This window comes from Panulirus ornatus, chromosome 57, assembly GCF_036320965.1.
Source record: "Panulirus ornatus isolate Po-2019 chromosome 57, ASM3632096v1, whole genome shotgun sequence".
Lineage (NCBI taxonomy): Eukaryota > Metazoa > Arthropoda > Malacostraca > Decapoda > Palinuridae > Panulirus > Panulirus ornatus.
Genome location: NC_092280.1, coordinates 20,118,187 through 20,139,012, shown reverse-complemented (window position 1 = coordinate 20,139,012; position 20,826 = coordinate 20,118,187). Strand labels below are relative to the sequence as shown.

General features: G+C 40.0%; 1 protein-coding gene across 2 annotated transcripts in view; it reads right to left on the bottom strand.

Annotated features, from left to right (window-relative positions):
• Positions 1-11,709, bottom strand: part of Su(Tpl) (Suppressor of Triplolethal) — a 406,195-nt gene extending 394,486 nt beyond the window's left edge. For both annotated transcript variants that reach the window (XM_071694570.1, XM_071694569.1), the window contains exon 1: positions 11,579-11,709. In XM_071694570.1, the coding sequence (XP_071550671.1) occupies positions 11,579-11,701 (123 nt within the window). In that variant the 5' untranslated portion in view covers positions 11,702-11,709. The remainder of the gene's footprint in view (positions 1-11,578) is intronic.
• Between the last annotated feature and the right edge of the window lie 9,117 nt (positions 11,710-20,826).

Below are 20,826 nucleotides of genomic sequence, written 5' to 3'. Positions count from 1 at the left end.
AAAATGGTACTTTCACTTACCCAACATATCTCTCTTGAAGGTGCGATAACTCTTTTAAAAGCTTAGCGATAATGAGTTCTACAGTAGGGTTAATTCAGCTGGTTAAGTACCGCGTCCCAACCTGGCAAGGTCAGTAAGCTGCTGGTTGGTTGGTTGGGTCAAGCACGGGGCTGGCCTAGCTGGTGGTGTGGGGAGGGAAGGAGGGAGGGAGGGACGACTCAACTCCAGGCAACGGCCTCAACCGACCTTTTCAGGTTTTTACACATGAATTCACAGCCATGTAATACCGGTTGCTTTCGACAACCGGTCAGGTGTAGCAATATTTCAAAAAAGAGCTCCCCAGTTTCAAGTTTCACGCCCGAACATTGCTATTTCGAGTTCAGGTCTGGAGTTTCAAAGTTATTTCTAGCAGTACCGGAGGATGAATTTGGATGCGCTGATAAAATGCCTCACAGTCCTCCCCCCCTCCGTGATAATGTCAACAATAAGGTTAGGAGAGGTTCATACATGACAATGCATCATGTACTGCCTCCCCAACCCCTGCCAGTCTTCACTTTACACCACACGATGATTTCAAGGCTACGTGGCCACGATGCTATATTTCTGGCCAGGTCTGAAACGTACCAAGTTAACATCAACTCTTTATCTCCCTAACACGTGCGTGGACTGAAAGGGCAGGGGGTGGCCAGCCGCCCCTGCCCCTGCCGGTCCTAGGAATCACCTGATGGTGGATTAAGGCGATCATGCGGGTGGGGCGGGTGTGGAAAAGTACCCGCCGCCACCCACCCCACACGCCATACCTAACCTCACTTCCAAGCTCTGACTGTGGACTTCCTCTCCCGCATACCATTCAACATATTGATCTAACTACTTCATGCCGCTTCCATTATGGATTAAAAAGAAAGAAAAAAAAGGTTTGGCTCAACTTTTGCCTAACCACGAAACGCCGACTTTTTTCAATAATGTAAAACCGTTACGCTCATAAGCCTCTATGACTAAATGCAACGTTCGTTTCACCCCAGCGTTCCGTCTATCTTGTTACTTCCTGGGAGCGGCGAACGTCTCTCTCTGAGTCCTTGAGCTGCCGCAGTCATGCCAAGGCGGTGATGACTTCAACTGATACGCGAAAACTAGTCCAACGCGGTTCTTTATGCCACACTTGAAGCCATCACTCCAGGCCCCGGGCTGGGTGTGTGTCTGCGGAGGACGGCATCCACCACCACCACCAAGAGCAGCCATGCCCCATGTCGGAGAAGGGATCTTTATCACCAGCAGGTTGGTTGGGGGAGGGGAAAATCTCAGATCCCTTCGTACTAGAATACCTGCCTAATAAACTCCTATCCAATTATCTGCCTCCGTTCCATGGAGTTCCGTTTACATAGATGCGGTCAAGCGCAAAAGGCACCGTGTGCACAATAATTTGAGTCGTTTAACACATACACATCACCCGCACCGTGCATGATCGACACATTACTCCCCTGATACCATCACGTGAGTACCTAACCCAGCAGTTCTCACTGCATCTGGCCATCTCTTGTATCTTCAACCACACCACTAATCCAAACCCCCTGCTCTACATTTTGTATGTCCTCTCATATCAAGGGGAATCAAGTCTTATTTACTTCATGTTTCTTTTCTTGCATCTTCAATTTTCTACATAATGTCTATAGTACGCTGGCTACCTACTTCTGATGTTTTTATTCATCATCTATGGTGGGGGACGGACACAATTTTCACATCCGTACCTTAATTAAAGTTGGGATAAACGTTCCATTTTTCTCTTTTTTTCACCCTAATTTCTTCCTATTAACCTTAAAGTACTTCCAGATCTCCCCTGTACGACTGCCACAGCTCTCCTACTACCATTAACAATGACTAATCCTCCCTAACATATATATACTTAAGACACATACTTTTCTCCATTCAAACAGATATTACATTGTGACTGTCAACCTCACCTTGCCAAAAACCGGTGTAAAAGCCTATCCTACGATTCCATACGTACGACGACTTCGAAAAGTCATTTCACCAACACAGCTCGGCCTAGGTTGCTCCTCTACCAAAGCAGTCTGCTGGAGGTCGTGGCCCGCAGGCTCGTAGGGTAAACTGAATAAAAAGTATATATCCTGCGCTTTCTTAAATTTCACCACTGTACACTCCACCCCATTTTTGATGGCTGCGTACCATGTCTTTAATCTAATCTTCGGCCTAGAATGTCTCAGAGTGTTTTCTCTTACACTTTTTTTATTCTTTTAGTCTTCCACGTCTGTCGCATTATCAGGGAACTATTTGTGCGCGTGAGTTAGAAACCGCGCCTCCCAGGACCTTCCGTATTCAAACCATCATGCATACCTACTCCCGCCTGCGCTTCAGGGTACAACCTGAACGTTTTCGATCGTTTCCATTAGTTCAGATCCTTCACTACGACACTCTGGGCCGTGAAATAACTCTGTACACCAACTCTGCAATGTCGGCTTGGCCTGAGAGGTAATGTCTCCACGCTGCAGTTTTCTATCCGCGAGAGTATCATCGCAGCGCATTACACCAGCGTCTTCACTGGTTTCACATCACTCGGGCGTCCGCAGTTAGGCTGCCCAACTTTTTGAGAGAGGGAACTGTGTTCTGTTCTACTGTGTTCGATGAAGGTCGTCCAAAATTACGTTGTTCTTTCAAAATATGAAGGTATCAGGTACTGTGAGGGTATACGCACTTGTATTTTTTTTTTCTTTTTCTCATATCTTCACTTTCCCCATAAAAGAGCACGTTGTAATCAGCGGCGGGTCACCAGAGAAATTGGTATACCTCATTCGAATCTCTATGTGCCATCTACTACTGAACTCCCCACGATGGCATGAAACTGTGACTCGTATCTGCTTTAATGTTGGACTGAGAATGTGAAAACAGTAGAGTTGTGGCATGTATAATTCCTTGCGGAATTGAGATCCCTTTTTTTTCCCCCTAACTTTGAAGGCACTGGAAATAGCATGTTGTTCTGATGTCAGTTAATATGTTGTGCATCCCTCTTGATTATTTAGTTATTCCCGTCTTAAGCATTTTGTAAGCTGTGACACCGTGGTCGCATTCATCACAGACAGGCTTTTGCAAAAGTCTATTTACATCATATAACCCAAAGCATTCTGTATGTTCTCCAGTCTCTCTCTTCAAATCTATCCTACTGATCAAGTAACTATAAGAGGTACGATCTGCCCTAGCCTAACCTAACCTAACCTAACCTCATCTTAGCACTCGCCAAAATTTTACTTAATATGCGACGTCTGTGCCATTGGCCGGTAGGTCTTTTCCTTGGGATGGGGTGGTGGGAAGGACTGCTGTGCTTCCTCCTTTGTAGAGTGGGGAGACCAGTCAGTTTCAAGAGGGCGTTTAGTGGCTGTACAATTGTAGTGTTTCACATCTCACTATAAAGAAAGAGTTCTGGGAATCTGGTACTGGAGCAGAACGCATGGGCATGCCCTCAATAGCACTGAAATTCCCGAGTCATGGTGACGAAATATGCTATCATGGTGACGAAATATGCTATCATGGTGACGAAATATGCTATGTGTAACATGGTGGACTGCTGCTGCTCAAGGAGATAGAAGTCTTTGCGGTTATTTATCTTTACAGTGGTTTTTGCCTCTGAGCACAAATTCATATTTTTTTTTTCAGTATCTCAATCGTCTTGCTACCTTGCTATCATCCATGTGTGTTCCCTTCTGTTATTAGCGGGTTAATGGACCTGCTGGTCTTCGATTAGCGTTTGGCACATGAATAAAAACGTTTTGGAGTTTTTTCCCTTTCACAAAATGACTTCTTTTTTTCCCGGGGCTGAAGTTTTTTCCATTAAACCTCGAGTCTATGGGTTGTCTTCTAATTCATTCGACGGGTTTGTTTTCCTTTCCTTAATGAGTTGTATCTTTTTCAGCTCTGCAACACCATCTCTTACTCGTTTCTGTTATTATAACTGGCATGTCTGATGCATGTTTGGGATCATTCCGCAATCAAACACTTCACAGAAACAGCCCCTGTGTCTTGCCACACACACACACACACGTTATTCCCAAGATATCTTAAACAGCTTGTGGTTCATTCTCCCTATTCCTTTCCTCTTCCTATCAAAACTAATTTGGTTAAATTCACCTCCATGGTGGCGTGCGCTATGCCCGTAATGGCTTCGCATCCACACTTGTCTATATGTTATCCAAAGTTATTACAACCGGTGACTGGCACACTTTACATTATTTGCTTTATGTATATCTAGAGAATCATTTCTTTCAGCTCGTTCAACTATTTGCTTACAAGAGCTGTCACACAGTCCAAACATAAGCTATTGGAAGGCTACAGATGTCTCAAACTCAGATATTGATTGCTAGTAAAAAAAAAAAAAAAAAGAGGTTTCAGAACATGAATTTCTTAAAAGACAATACCAATTAAAAAAAAAAAAAACCGTAGTCCCACAAGTTTAAAAATTCATTAATCCTCGCGTTATCCACTGCGGATATAACGTATTCAGTAAATAAGCGACGTGTTATTTCAACTGTTTCCTTTACAAGCTGGACCAAAGCTATACAAAATCAAACGGACTTAATGTAAAATAAATTGTGCCTCCGCAAAACCATTACCTTTTAATATCCAATCTTACATAACAGAAAGAAAGCCAAACTCACATACAAATTCATTGATAAATTCTGTAATGTAAACTCACATACAAATTCACTGATAAATTCTGTAACGTATGTCTATTTTTGCAAATGAGCGTGGGGAATGTAGTCATTTCAACAAGACAGAAGGAAACCAAACGGCGAAAGGTGAAATGGTTTTTTGATTCAGAATAAACATTATCTAACTGCTTTCGGGAACGACAAAAAAAAAAGGAAAAAGATAATCTCCGGATATGATACATAACCCCTTTTGTATGGAGTTTCTGTCAGTAGCTTTCGAGGCTGCGCTCCCACACAAGAGCAGGATAATAGGGGCTCCTTGAAAGAGGGAAGGTTCTTCGACGACGCTGTTTCTTGTTTGTTGATACAGTGCCGTCGAAGGAACCCTCTCGCTCACAGCGAGTCAGTCTACTTGTAAGAGGTCTTCAAATATATGGAAATCTATCAAACATCGTTTCGAAGCTATGCTGCTGTTCACCATCTAACGACCGCTCAACCACTCCCCGATGACAAATACGTAAAATTACCCATCAGTAATAAAGATGAAATTACTAGTCTCATAATACTTCAACTACTATGTAACTCTGACGCCATCGGAGTTCCCTTACCTAAGGATTCGACACAGATAAGCCATGCCCGGCCGGTCGGATTCCCCTTGTCTAATCTTCATCAATATTCAATATGTCGTCTACTGATAACACGACGCACACAGTACACACACACACACAAACACACACCTTCACCACTCAACGAAGAGCAAACTTTCAATGCAGAACCTAACAAACCAAACAGTTGAAGCACACCCAAGGCCTTGCTAAATATTATTGAGAAACCAAGAACAAAGCAATACCACGCGCACCGTCAAACTAACACAGCAGAACCAAACACAGAGACATGTCGAAGAACGGATATCAACAAACCAACAATGTATTTAATACATAAATGATCTTACGAACAAAGCCGAACCATCATCACTGGATTTAAAAACCACACATCACACCAAACGTAAAACGGACTTGAAAAAGGGGGCACGTTAAAAAGACACTTCATGCCATTAAAACCTTAATGTGATAAAACTAATAACGCTGAACATCACGAAGAATAAATATTGGATGTAACAAACATAGCAAGGACACCCAAGCGTAGCCATAAGCATGACAATTCCATATCAATGAATACCTAATCCCGTGTCGTGCCAAGGAACCTAACAGGAAAGTAACTATATATATATATATATATATATATATATATATATATATATATATATATATATATATATATATATATATGCGCCCTACGACTAATTTCTATAAAATAATTCTCTGGGTTTAAAAAGCTTTTGGAGTTCTCTGACGAGACTGTCCTTCCAAAGATACAGAGCCTCGCTAAAGCTACTTCACCCGCGGTGTAACCTCAAGCAGGAGTCCAATAACACACGATCTCTCTCTCTCTCTCTCTCTCTCTCTCTCTCTCTCTCTCTCTCTCTCTCTCTCGTGTATATATATATATATATATATATATATATATATATATATATATATATATATATATATATAATATATATATATATATATATATATACATATATATATATATAATGATCGATTATACCATGAAAAACAAGTACATAAATCAAAATCAAAGATATGTGCCTATGATTGAACGAATCATGAAAAGCAAAAACATGGAATAAAACAGAGAACGACGTATCTGATCGAGCAAATGCCCCACATTCCCTCAGACTGTCACAGCAGACCAGACAGATGGACAAAAACGGAGGAAATGCACTTGAAGATTAAGGTTATTAGGGCAGAACCAACCACGATACAGATACATAAACAATCCTGGCGACACCACACAACTAGACACACAACGGTGAAGCACACGTCCGATTAAACCAAAAGCCACCATGAATAGTACAAAGCCACTTACTTCACAGTGAAAGGATCCAAAAGTGTACTCTAAAAATTCTAACTATGACCTTGACTTTTCACCTCTATTAATTTTTCCTCCATAGACGCGCATAGAAATCACATGGCGGGTCAAATATATACCCTTACCAAATGTCTTTACGAAATAATAAGTACCTTTGAATAGCTACTAAGGTTACCGGAAACTGGGCGATGATTACGACAAGCCTCCAGGACTGAATGCCGTCTTGAAGTCATGGGGAAAACCAGTGAGTGTATTTAACAGATGCTCCATGATGATTATGTTCTTAATCATGTAACTTATGAGTCTGGAGGTGAATTTAATGTAGGCTCTCCGACAGCTTATGGCAACGGTTGGACTGACCAGGGAAAATCAATTGCAACGTGGATCTTTAAAAAAAAACAAAAAAAAAAAAAAAAAAAGTAGGCTGCGAGAGGAGATAAACCTTATCCATCCACGGCACATAATATACAACTTTTATACGTGTCAGTAAGCAAAACTTACAAGCCAAGACACAGAAAAAAAAAATGGCATGGTGACGTTGCAAACCATTTAACATGATATTGTTTCGAAACAAATGATAATGAAATATCTAAGCCAATGCATTAATATTGATGAAGCTCATCAGAAATACGCTAAAATGTATATCATGCTACTTGTACAGGCAAGACCGGTCCTCCAGACCATGGGCTACGTGCTTGATAGGTGGCATTCTTAACACACCCCACACACACCCCCCTTTTATTTGACCGATCCTCGTTGTTATTCTGTTCGCATTCTAAGAACTACTAGTCTGACGGGTTCCTCATAAGGTTTGGTGGTAGTTCTGGTCTTATAAATTGGGATCGTGATCCAAACTTTGAATTTTCTTTTCAGACTATCTCATACAGACTGGAGGCCCAGTTAAGTACGGTTTTGAATCAGCCAGTCTAATCTGAATCTTTAAATGGATTATTTCATTCCCTAATAATTCAATACTAAGTAACAAAAGTTTGTTTACGAGCCAAGTTATAACCAGAAGCTGGAAATGAACTCCAATCAAATTCTAATCAACTCACACGTTAAACTAAACTCGAAACAAGTCGACAGCGTAAGTCATCAAATGATTGGTCTTACGGCTGAATCAAATCTAAATTCATGAAAGTTTGCCAGTTGCGTAGCCGGCCAACAGAACAAGCTCGACGACCCGTCATCTAAAAATCACATTACCGCTGGAAAAAATGTATAATATATATATATATATATATATATATATATATATATATATATATATACACACACAAAACTAAAACATTATCGATCTGGTTCGTTTACGTTCCACTGGATGTGTGCACACACAAGAAAATAATGTTACGATATCAAACTTACAACATTTTGTTAGTCTGAGTTGGGATAAACGATAAAGAACATAGTTCCTTAGCTAACGATATCCTAACGTCATTCTCTTTAAAAATACATATACATACGATATATATATATATATATATATATATATATATATATATATATATATATATATATATATATATATATATTTGGTCAATAAGTTTACGAGTCGAGACTAATTCAAAAATCAATAAATATAAAACAACAACTGGCAACTGTGAAAAAATCCACAAATATCACTCAGCTTTCATCTCAGCGCCTCACTTTCAAATATGAGACTAGGGTGATATATTCCTTTTAAACATTTTCCCTGTACATCGGCCTCGGTTATGATAAAAAGGATTTTAAAGAAATATATGTCACACCCCTACGTTATGGCGTGTCCTATTTCTACGCAAGGAAAAAAAAAACACTTCACTCTGGGAATAACTGAAAACAAAACAGTTTCATGTGTTTTCAACATCACCGTACACAAGAATCCTTCACCAGAGAAAGCTAAATGCATCGTGGGATTCACCCGTATCGCAATCCTGTTTTCCTTTTACGGTTTACAAAACGAAAAAATAAATAAAAAATCTCCGATTCATGTACGGGTACCATGCTCAAGTGTCTAAATCGGGGCCGACACCTTAAAAAAAATCAAAATCAAATTAACTCAAACCGATCACATGCCAGCCATTCGTCATTATGGAACAATTCTAAGAAAGCTGTGATGAATGTATTAGCACCATTAGCAAAAGCGCTGCGAGTTGCCAGTTAATCATACAAGACACCTCCCCCAAGTTACTTCATGGACAACTAAACAAAAATATGTTTTCAGACTAAAAAGTAGCTTTAAATCCTTTTAAATAAGTAACAAGTTTCCCTAAATGCATTTACAACACTACATTTCAATCTAAATGAAATTGACTCATATCGCAATACGGTAACACATTTAAAATACTTTAGACAAAAAAAAATAGCTTGAAAAGAATTACAATTTGAGTCCATCTTACTGCATTGTATCTTATAATGCGCTGTCCAACCAACGTGTAAGAACGTTCGTATCATGTCGAGCAAAAATATCAACCCACCCACGTACCCACAAGTATATTTCACCAGCTAGCAAGGATGGCAATAAGTTGTCTTTGGACGCCTTCGCATTCTCGTACGTATTGCCATTAACCTCAACCTTTATCCGATACTTGACTTCAGTAGAATATTCAACAGGAGACAACATTTTAAACACGCCTATGCGATGTTATATCCACTTTCGGCCACACTAGAGCATACACATACGACAGAAAAAACAAAACCAAAAATAGAACTCGAGGAGCCCAACATTCAATCAATGCAGAGAGGCTGGCGACTCCCAAGAGACACACCATAAGTTTTACCTTAGAAAAAAAAAAATAATAATCCAAACGTATTAATAACCACCTTCGAAACGGCACTCGAAATAAGTCTTTGTTGCAATCCAATCGCAAACTGATTCTTTACCGAAGTCTAAAACTCTATGGAATCTAAAAGCACCAATAAGCTAGCATGACCACAAATGGATATTAAGGAAACGACCACGACAAAATGAACCCGTAGAAGACTAGCACTTAAAACAAAAAACCAACGAAATAATGTCTACTTTTATAGCCAGCTCCAGACTCATAGGCTAAGAACCACAACAACCATCAAGAAACTTTTCCTACAGCACCACTGCAAACATGCGATATGGATAAATTAACTAAACGTTAAACCAACAAGGGTGATAACTGCATCCATCCCATTTTTCCAGTCGGGAATGAGGAGTGATTAAAATCAAAAACCCCATCGCTTATATTTTCCACATCTTTTCTCCCGGATCTGACAACTTCCAAGTTCCAATTTGCGAAAGTTTTCTCTGGTAGCTACTACGCTTGTTTACGAAGAGAATTTAACCATCATTTATCATTTAAAAAGCGATGGGCACTAGTGTGTGTGTGTGTGTGTATGTGTGTGTGTGTCATTCTTAGACATTATCTGTATACCACTAGTCAACTAATATTATGTTATCAACAGATTGCTTAAAACAACCATGGGTTACAGCAGTAAGTGCACAATCATTACCTAACATGCTCTGGACGTTTAAGAAACAGTAAAGCGCTGTGCGGTTATATAAAAGCAATGGCCTTTAAAACGAGGTACGCCAATTTCTTAAGACTAAAAATAAAGCACCATAATGCACTTGGCTGTAGATGCGTCTAACGTGCATACTGAAATGTTACGGTAACGATCCCCCCGTTCACCATACTGTGGCTGCGCAAACAGCTTCAGCAGATTAACATATCAAAATGGCAACCGGGTAGTTGTTCTGGCTCAGCGGGAGCCCCGAGGAGGCGAGAACAACCGAAACACAACCCCGAGGTAAACATTAGCCAGGGCTGCCTGCTCCATCAAATCAGCTGATCCAAGCTTTCACGCCACTAGAAATACCTCCACAACATGATTTTCACCTTCTTTCATATATATTATTTTTTCATTCATAACAAATAGTCAAGAGTCGATTGTTTGGAATTATGGGATATCAGGTAATGGCAGCTGAACTAAAATCCTGCTCGTATCGATATCAGGTAAACGGCAGCTGAACTAAAAGCCTGCTCGTATCTCGTTCTTGTCTCTCACATGACATAAAATTGTGGTAAAACTCCCGAGATCCTCCTACTTATCATGCATGGGGCATACGGTAATGGGCTTTGCTGTGTGGCTTTTTGCACAAGGACGTGTCCTAGAGAAAGATCACATCAGTTCACAGCACTCTCGACTCTTGACTAAGATCCAGAGGTACGAGAAGGTATTGCAATATTATACGATTATATTCCCCTAAGACTGGTTTGAAAATAATCCAGAAAAAAAAGAGCCATGACCTGAATTAGCAGTCTTTATTTTTCGACAATCTGGAAATATTTATATTCCATAACTCGAATACTTCAATAATGACTGGAGAACCCTCAGGGATTTTTACGACAATAATGTGGGTAGAAGACTAAGTGGTACGCTGCTGTATCTTGCCATATCTGGGTCATATGTTCCAAGCAAAACTAATCTTGGGGATTGATGTGAACGGCTAAGGTACCATGAAGTAATCCTTCAAGGCTAATAAATCACGAATACTGCCTTCACCACATCTAATCCTCAAAATGTGGAATGTAATCGGGGTTACACCATAACACGAATATAAGATAAGAATACTTTCTTCCAGAACAATCCTTCTGAGAGAATTATAGGTCTATATAACTGTTGGCCAGCGTGGCCTACATTTGCTGCTAACAGCTGCTGTGCTCAGATCAGCTGCTGTTCCTGGCTGCTGCCTCAACCGTTGGAGGCAACTGCTGCTATATCCAGCCGGTGTGCTACCTAAATTCCCTCATTAACCCCACTTGTATACACACCAAACAACGTGTGCATGATAGCCATTGATCCCTCCCTGATTAAATTACCCGTCATCATCGACACTTCCACCACATGGCCTTCTGAAATTTACAGCCATTCACTTCTTTCTCGACACTGACCAGCCGTTTTACTTGAGCAACACCATCCGCTACTGAATTTACTCCTTAACTTTCAACTGTAAACAACACTAAGGTACTTACCTTTATCCGTAGGTATTCCTCTATCGCTCTAAATGCTGAATCCGTCAATTTCACGTGTATATAAGATTTATTTTGCGTCACATTATTACTGAGCCCAAAACTCCCACACCCTAGCCCCGCCATTTCTACACTGCCATTGAAACGTCTACCGACCATTGCCTGAGCCACGTTCCAATAATATTTTTGCTGCTCCGCTAACACATGGGTGCAGTTTATAACTAATGTAGGATGTTTTCCTATTCATATTCAATTAAAAATAGTCAATAAACATTTTATCATTATTTATGTGAGTTTTCATAAGGCTCAGTATCACAGAAGGCGAGATATTCGATTTCAGAGATATTAGTTGACATCGTTTGGAAAGACCTTTGGCTACACATTGAGTTACAGGTATAAATATTTTTTTTTAAACGTTATCACAATATAACTAGAAAAATGACACATATAATGTTGAACATGTAACAATTAATAGCGATAATTCATGGAAATACATGTCTATATAATTACAACTGCCTCATACATTAAGGCAACACTTGGATTAGAAGAAAATGGATAGAAATAAAGGTCGCAGTATTTCAATAACATATGTCCACCTCTGTTGGGCATATATATCGATGTTCTTGTTCTGATTAGCGACTTGTAACTATGTGAATTACGATTTCATTCATATTCAAAGGATAATTAAAAGAAAAAATGAGAGATCCATTGCTTTCAGACTGCACGGTTTGGCTAATATACGTATATACCCGGTATATATATATTCATCTTTAATACACTTCAAGATCAATTTCTATCCATAAGCTGCCGTATTCCAAGACTTCACTAATTCCAGTAGCAGGAAAATATGAAACCCTTTGAAGGGATAAATTCTTTGACGAGATTGCACTCCATACAGCCTCGCCAAAATCACTTTATCACTCGCGGTGTAACCTGCAGCAGGCGGAATCCGGTAACACTTATCCGAAGTTATATATATATATATATATATATATATATATATATATATATATATATATATACATATATGTGTGTGTGTGTGTGTGTGTGTGTGTGTGTGTAAGACCTATTGTGACGCGCTACACGCAAGAACAGGATAAGGTAGGCTTCTTGCGGAAAGAAAGTCCTCACTAACGCTGTACTTCATTCCACCCACTGACAGTAATAATACAACCCTATCGAGAGTGATTTCTCGCTCGCGGTGTTACCTGCTACACGGAGCTACTGCAATTTTAAGGTAACGCTCCAATAAGGAGCAGGGAAAGAATGGGCTGCTTTAGTGAGAGAAGTTCCTCCGTGGGATGCTGCCTACTTTTGTTTACTGATGACGGTACAAGTTCGCCTTAGGTGGAGTTCAGTAACACCTATGCATATATATATATATATATATATATATATATATATATATATATATATATATATATATGACGGTTTTTTTCTCTAAAATTTGTAAATATTTTTCCTTGTATTTTTATCTTCATAATTCTCGTTTTTGAGTGTGTCTTTCGTACATGTTTGCCGTTTCACGCGTGAGTAACGCCAAGAAGAGACCAAGAAATGGCCTCATACGTACATATCCACTCTCTAGCTGTCATGTGTAATGCACCGAAACCACAGCTCCCTATCCACATCCAGGCCCCATAGACCTTTCCATGGTTTACCCCAGACGCTTCACATTCCCTGTTGCAGTCCATTGACAGCACATCAACATTTCAATTTCATTCATGATTACCGCGGGACCAATTTCTATGAAAGAGTACTGGTATTACCCAGGACCATTCTGAAGGTTCCTGTAGCCCAAGACTGCCCTACTTCCAGTGGAAGGGGAATGTAAACTCCTTTAGAACGAGTTATTTGACGAGACTGTTGTACACCCAGTGACACAACCTCGACAAAGGTGACTTTTCACTTGCTGTGCAACCTTGAGCAGGTGGCAACGAATAACACAAGCGCTTCAATATATATATATATATATATATATATATATATATATATATATATATATATATATATATATATATTCCTATGAGTCCACTGGGAAAATGAAACACGAAAAGTGTTTCGTGTTTCGTGTTCCCCGTGGACTCATAGGAATATCTTGATCACGCGCAAAATTGTATATATATATATATATATATATATATATATATATATATATATATATATATATATATATATATATATAATATATATACTTTAAAAAGGGGAAGCAAGTGTTTAGGAAGGCAGGGCTTACACGTGCATGTGGAGTGTTTAGCACGAGTAGCGAGATGTGGAGACGTATGAGAAAAGGAGGCAAATGGTGAAATGACAGAGTTGAATTAGTCCTAAAATAAGAGAGGAAGGTATAAGGATGGTGTGTGCAAAGAAAGACGTGCGAGTGGAGGGTATAACAAAGTAGCAGGAGGACAAGAGAAAAATGAGAGCTATGAAAAGGAACAACATAGAGATAAGGTATGAAAGATAACAACATAGAGATAAGGTATGAAGGAGAACAACATAGAGATAAGGCAATATAGAGATAAGACATTGAGAAAAATACAGAGATAAGGTATGGAAAACAATACTGAGATAAGGTATGAAGAACGATAAAGAGATAAGGTATGAAGAACAATATAGAGATAAGGTATAGGTTTAAATGCATCCTGCAAAAGAAATGGCACAACACATTATCATTAATAAAGATACCTAAAAATCTAAAGACTATTCGCTTTTTGCTTCTAGTCGGTAAAACTTCCCAAATGAGCGAATGTTCGGTTATGTAACGAACTAATTTTGTAACAAATTATATGATGTGTATCAGCCCAACTGGGGTCTTGTGCCCTAATCCTTTCGCGCTACCACTCACGGGATGAGTATGGGATGCACAATAAACTTGCAGATGATTTCGGCACAATCAGTAACCGTGGCTGTTTAATCTGCTCATGGATGTTGAAGATGAGGAACGTAGTAAATGCCAGGGTCTTTGAGCATCGGGTGGGTATCAGGCATACTGGGGATTTTGGGTGGGTCATGGAAGATGAATTACTTGCTGTTTGTTGATGACACAGTGCTGGTGGCAGATTTCAGCAACAAACTGCAGATATTGGTGAAGGACTTTGACAGTAGGTGTGAAATGAGAAAGTTGGGAGTGAATGTAAACAAAAGAACGATAATGTGATGCAAAAGACAGATGAGACAGGATGGTTTGAGTGTGATCCAATGGGGAGGACCTGGAGGAAATAGAGTGACTGAAGTGAGTCACTGGGTGGAAGAGGGCTTAAGGTCCTGGGTGCATCAAGGAGCGTGTGGAGGGAGAGGTCAGTGCCTTTGAAGGCAAATTTATTATTTTTGAGGGTATTTCTAGTCCCGACGGCATTGCACTGATATGATTCTTGGGTCTCAGACAGATTTGAGAAAGGAAGAAGGTGGACATGTTGGAAATCAAAAGTCAGTGGAATACATGTGGAGTGAGGAGGGTTGATTTTATAATGACACTCCGACTAAAACAACAGACTAGCATGGCCTACGATGAATCAAACCGATGGGGAGGATGAACGAAGAAAGATTGACTAGGGAAATCCTTGTGTCAGAGGTGGAAAGAGTGGGGAGGGGGGTGGAATCGAGATGGAAGGATGGAATCAAGCAGCTTTTGGGTATCGGGTTAAGAACATTCAAGCAGCTTTGGGGTATCGGGTTAAGAACATTCAAGCAGCTTTGGGGTATCGGGATATGAATATTCTAAAAGGCAAGAAGTGTGCACTGTAGTGCTGTGTAATGATTACTGGATAACCTTGAGGCTGGGCTCCGCCTTCAAGAGGTTATACTGCAAGTGGAAAGACGTCCTTGGTGAGGCTGTATCATCAGGAGCACAGTCTCATCAAAGAAACTTTCACACCAAAAGGGGGTCTACGTTTTCCTACTCCTTGAAGTAGCACAGCCCTGGGCTGCACAAGCTTTTAAAAAGAGGTCCTCGTCACTAGTTTCTTTTCGAGAAAATGGTCCTGGAGTGAGGTTGGTGGGGGGGGGGGGGGTGGCTACCTCTTGGTTCGTCAGGGGACCCGGCCTGTTTATCATACAGAAACTCTCGTCCTCACCGCTTCATCATCGTCACGATATGCACTACATGCATTCTGCTTTCTTTATGTGCTCGTTACGGGCGCAATGTAAGATCCTTCTTTTATAAATCCTTGAAAATGTTATAAGAGAAAATAGTCTCCTAATGAGAACGGCGCCACCCACCTCCCCCTTTAAACGGCAGGGGGTGAGGGTGGGGGGGTTTGTGTTTCCTGGGGGTCAGTGCTGGCTCCCGACGCCCCCTCTGTAAAAGATCTGCCTCATTTTATCTCTTTAAACTCCCTTATGGATGACAAAGTCAGACGGTTCCCTCTCAACTCACACCACCAAGTCAAAACGACAACTTACTCTGTCATAGAAGTCGACCGACTAGGCTTCATAGTGTATCATGTCTTCGGCCTGAGCTGGTGTTGGCCGACGCTGAGGGAAGTCATACACCTCAAGCGCACTTGGCTTCCTTAAATCCTTTCAATTTACCGACCACAACTCTTTTGTGACGTTAATCTCTATTCTCGTCCGATTTAGCTGTTGCCCGTCTCCAAGATAAGGTGAGGTCGACAATTGCTCTCTCAATCCTCTTGGTACTAATTCCTCCTCCTCAAGTGATTTTCTGCACATCTCTTGTGGCTCGTGAAGGGTTTCAACACGCTCCTTGAACATATAGGTCGAGACACAATGGAGACCACGTGCGTTATATAGGTCATGAATCTACTCATGTCTCCTGTGACGACTGTCATACCTTTCCATGGCCCCACTGCCATCCTCTGTCAGTCCTGCATCGTCAACAAGATATGACTGCGAATTAAGCATTCAAGCTCTTGTGTTATATCCTTGACTTCATTAACTGTTCCTTGCAATACTTTAGTATACCGTTCTTAAGAATTTATTCCTAATGATGCCAGACACAGAAATCACCTCCGTAATGACACTTGCACCACATGAAAAGATATCCTGAGGAAATTGCGTACAACAAACAGACTAATACACATACTTTCGTCGAGTGCTACGGTTGACGGACAGCAAGAAACAAAGATCAGACAATTACGCTTTCCCACACACACACACACACACACATATATATATATATATATATATATATATATATATATATATATATATATATATATATATATATATATTCTCTCATACTTGATCACCGTTTCTTGCATTAACAAGGTATTGCCAGAAACACAAAGAAAGGCCAAATCTGCTCATATCCTTTCTCTGTCATGCGTAATGCAACGAAACCACAACTGCCAGGTCCCACAGAACTTTCCATGGTTTACCCTGGAGGCGTCACTCGACCTGATTAAGTCCATTTACAGCACGTCAACCCCAGTATACCAAATCATTCTAATCCACTCTAACCCGTGCACGCTTTTCACTTTCCTGCATGTTCAGGCCCCGATCGCTCAGTCTTTTTCACGTCTCCTATTTGGTCTCCCTGTTCTCCTTGTTTCCTTCACCTCTAACACATATATCCCCTTTGTCACCATTTCCTCACTTATTGTCTACCTGTCCAAACCATTTCAACATATCCTCTTCTGTTCTCTTAACCACATCCTTTTCATTACCACACATCTCTCCTACCCTTTCATTACTTACTTGATCAAACCACCTCACACCACATATTGTCCTCAAACATTTCCAACACATCCACCCTCCTCCGTACAACCCTATCTATATAAGCCCATGCCTCGCAACCCTATACTATTGTTATGACAACTATTCCTTCAAACAAACCCATTTTTGCCCTCCCAGAGAGATACGTTCTCGCTTTCCACAAATTCTTCATCGCTCCCAGAGCCTTCTCCCCCTCACCCATTTCACTTTGACAGGAGAACGTGTAGCATTCATGTAAAATGTCAGGTTATTCAAATGTATAATCCTAAAGCAAAACAAGCGCACACGTAATTTATTTTGTACACTTCTCTCCCACGGAAGCCTTTTGCATATATGGAAATATATTAGCTCTTAATATGACGTTATGCATATGATGAAAAATCATAAAGTATCAAAAGATATAAAGGCTGAACAATAGACTTTAAGTAATGTTTGATATTTCTAAAAGTTGTAGCTGCTTCCCACTTAATACACACACACACACACACACACACACATATATATATATATATATATATATATATATATATATATATATATATATATATATATATATATATATATTTATATATATATGACAAAGAATCCACATAAAAATCAAGAAAATATCCTCTTATGGATCTACTGACGGAGGGATATGTGACGGCCTTTGTCAGCCTTGAGTAATCTGATTACCCATTTGTACAGTATTGGCGAGGGAGTTTTACATTCGTGAGGACCCATCTCTTGGAACACTTATGGGTATCTGGGGTGGGTTGCAATGAAGAGCACTGGACTGTTTTGTCTGTCATTGTTGATCAACTGGTTCAACCTGTTTAGTATTAGAGGCGAAAATTCCTGTTCACAAATATACGAACATCCTTCGCGTCTTTGATGAGCCCAAGGATATACTAATTCACACAGGAATAAGGGCCTGAGCTGTAACGAGCGATCAAGCTGGGAAACAATGGTTGGCCTTGTCCCTACAGTATAGGACGCACTCATAGAGCCATCCAAGGCCTGTATATCCCAGGCAGAGTCTGAACAAACTGACGGGTTAACATTGCCGAATACATCTGACCTATACCATTCACTCATCTTTCTTCGTCTCACAATCATTAGTGCGTCAGCTCGTATTTCGGCATAACTTCTTTCTTTTTTCTTTTTCATTCACGATTCCTTCTAACCTCGCGAGCTAGATTAACCTTGTGAAGGCAGGATCCGGCCCCGCGGGCCACCTTTAGCCTAAGTCTGGCCCAAAGGTTATCAATATCCATAGTCCCGTTTAGCTTATCTTGGAATTATTGAATGAAAATGTCCATCTTTCCTCTACCAAGTTAAGTTATCTACACCTGTACGATAGAGGGATGTAAAATTATAAGAAAAGGTATATCAGCAGCAGAGTACAAGCATCGCTGTTACTACTATTACGTGCATGGGTCGCATGCATAGTGAATGTCATCTTTGAATTATCTTTAATTCTTTGAAAATGGTGTAAGGATTTTCCGGTATGTAGCTTGACGTTGATATACCTACAACCCAAACAACACATCTTACTTAAAGATGTTTTTCGTACACAATCTTGAATACACATATAAAGGGGGAGTTAATCAACGGAACAAAATGATGAAACAGGGAGGGGAAGATTGGCCATGCAGAATGTGTACACCTAAAACAATACATCAGGAGAGCTTCAAATGATTTACTAACAATATTCAGTAATGGTTTCTTGCAATCCTCTTGCCAGCTGTGTTACTTATGTTTTAGATTTACAATGAAGATTCTAAACTATCATCGGCGCTTCTACTTTACTCTCGGATTAACTGGGAAGAGGAAGTTGAGAGTAAATAAGAATAAAAGCAAGGTTATCAAATTTTAGCAAGGTAGAGTGACAGTTTAGTTGGGGCGTGAGTCTGAATTGAAAAAAAATATGAAAGTGAAGTGTTTTAGTTATCTGGTAGTGAGTGGACATGGCATCAAATGGAACCATGGAACTAGAAGGGAGTCATAGGGTAGGTGAGGGAGCATTGAATAGTATGTACATAGATCATTATCTAGGAGAGAACAAATGGGTATATTTGAGGGTATAGTAGCTCCAACAATATTACATGGATGTGAGGCATGGGCTATAGATGCAGATGTGCAGAGGAGGGAGGAGGGGTTGGAAATGAAATGTATGAGGACAATATGTGGTTTGAGGTGGTTTGATTAATAAAAGGGTAATAAAAAGGTGAGGTAATAAAATGAGTGTGGTTGAGAGAGCTGTGGAGTGTGTGTTGAAATAGTCTGGACATATGGAGAGAATGAGTGAAGAGAGGTTAACAAGGAGGATATTTGTATCAGAGTACAATCATGACCAGTTACAGTTTGTGTCACAGGAATCATACGATCTCTGCATAACAGATGAGAGAATCTTAAAGATGACAAACATCAAATGTAGAAATGCCAAAGATAGGTTGAACCTCATCATATACTAGAAGAACAATAAAAGTCAGCCTCTTTGTCAACCAGAACAACAAGACTCAGATTAATTACCCCCTGCAACATACCAATTTACCAATTTTCAGGCCTTGATGAAGATTATAAACTTCAGAAAAATGTGAATTATATCAGTATGATAGGCATACTGCTTTGCTAAAACCTAACACATCTGCATCATGGCTCTGAGAATAAAGGAACATATGACAGAACATCATAACACCTTAAACGATCAATATCTCACTGCCATGACCGAAATAATAAAACACTGCAGAGATTTGGCATGACTGCACTTAACGTAAATCATCCACTCCGATAAAGTCAAACACGTCATCAATAATAAAAGTACAAAATGAGTCAGAACATTAAAACTCTTCAAGCAACATGCATAACCCACAAGAAAGAAACTTCATCTCAGATGTAATCCAGAGAGCACCTGACAGAGACACCACTCAACTCGCCTAATATTGACAATAGCCAAGCAGCAAACCTGCCTTTTCTAGGTACAACTTGAGAAGTCACTCTACACCCAAACTTCAAGAAACACTTATAAAATCAGCTACAAACCTATCACACTCATAAACAGGACAATCATAAAAACCTATAAAATTTACTCTTACACAAGTGCTTCAACTACCCTTTTACCTCTACCAATAATCATAAGTAAATAAAAAAACTAAAGAAGTCCCTAGCAACAGGCCCTTACAACATACATACAACAAACATACAACACTACTGCCCATTAGCAATCCAAATACTCAATGACATCTTCAGACAAATCTGATTTTACAACAAAATCCTAAAAGCTGAAACCTGCCAACATAATACTCATCCTAAAACCCTCTAAGCTACAGTTCCCATTCCTCCTACTGCCTCATATCACTGCTATCATCAATATTCAAACTCAACAAAACACTAATTCACAAGTCAACCGAAACATGTCACTTTCATCCAACATACCACTACAACACAACAAACAAACTTAACACAACACATTCTGAATGGCTCCAAACAGCCACAGCTCCCCTTCTACACAGTACTAGCAACAAAAAATCAGCAAAGCATGTGACACCACCCTCTGACACGTTTACACAAAAAATACTTGACACTTCTCC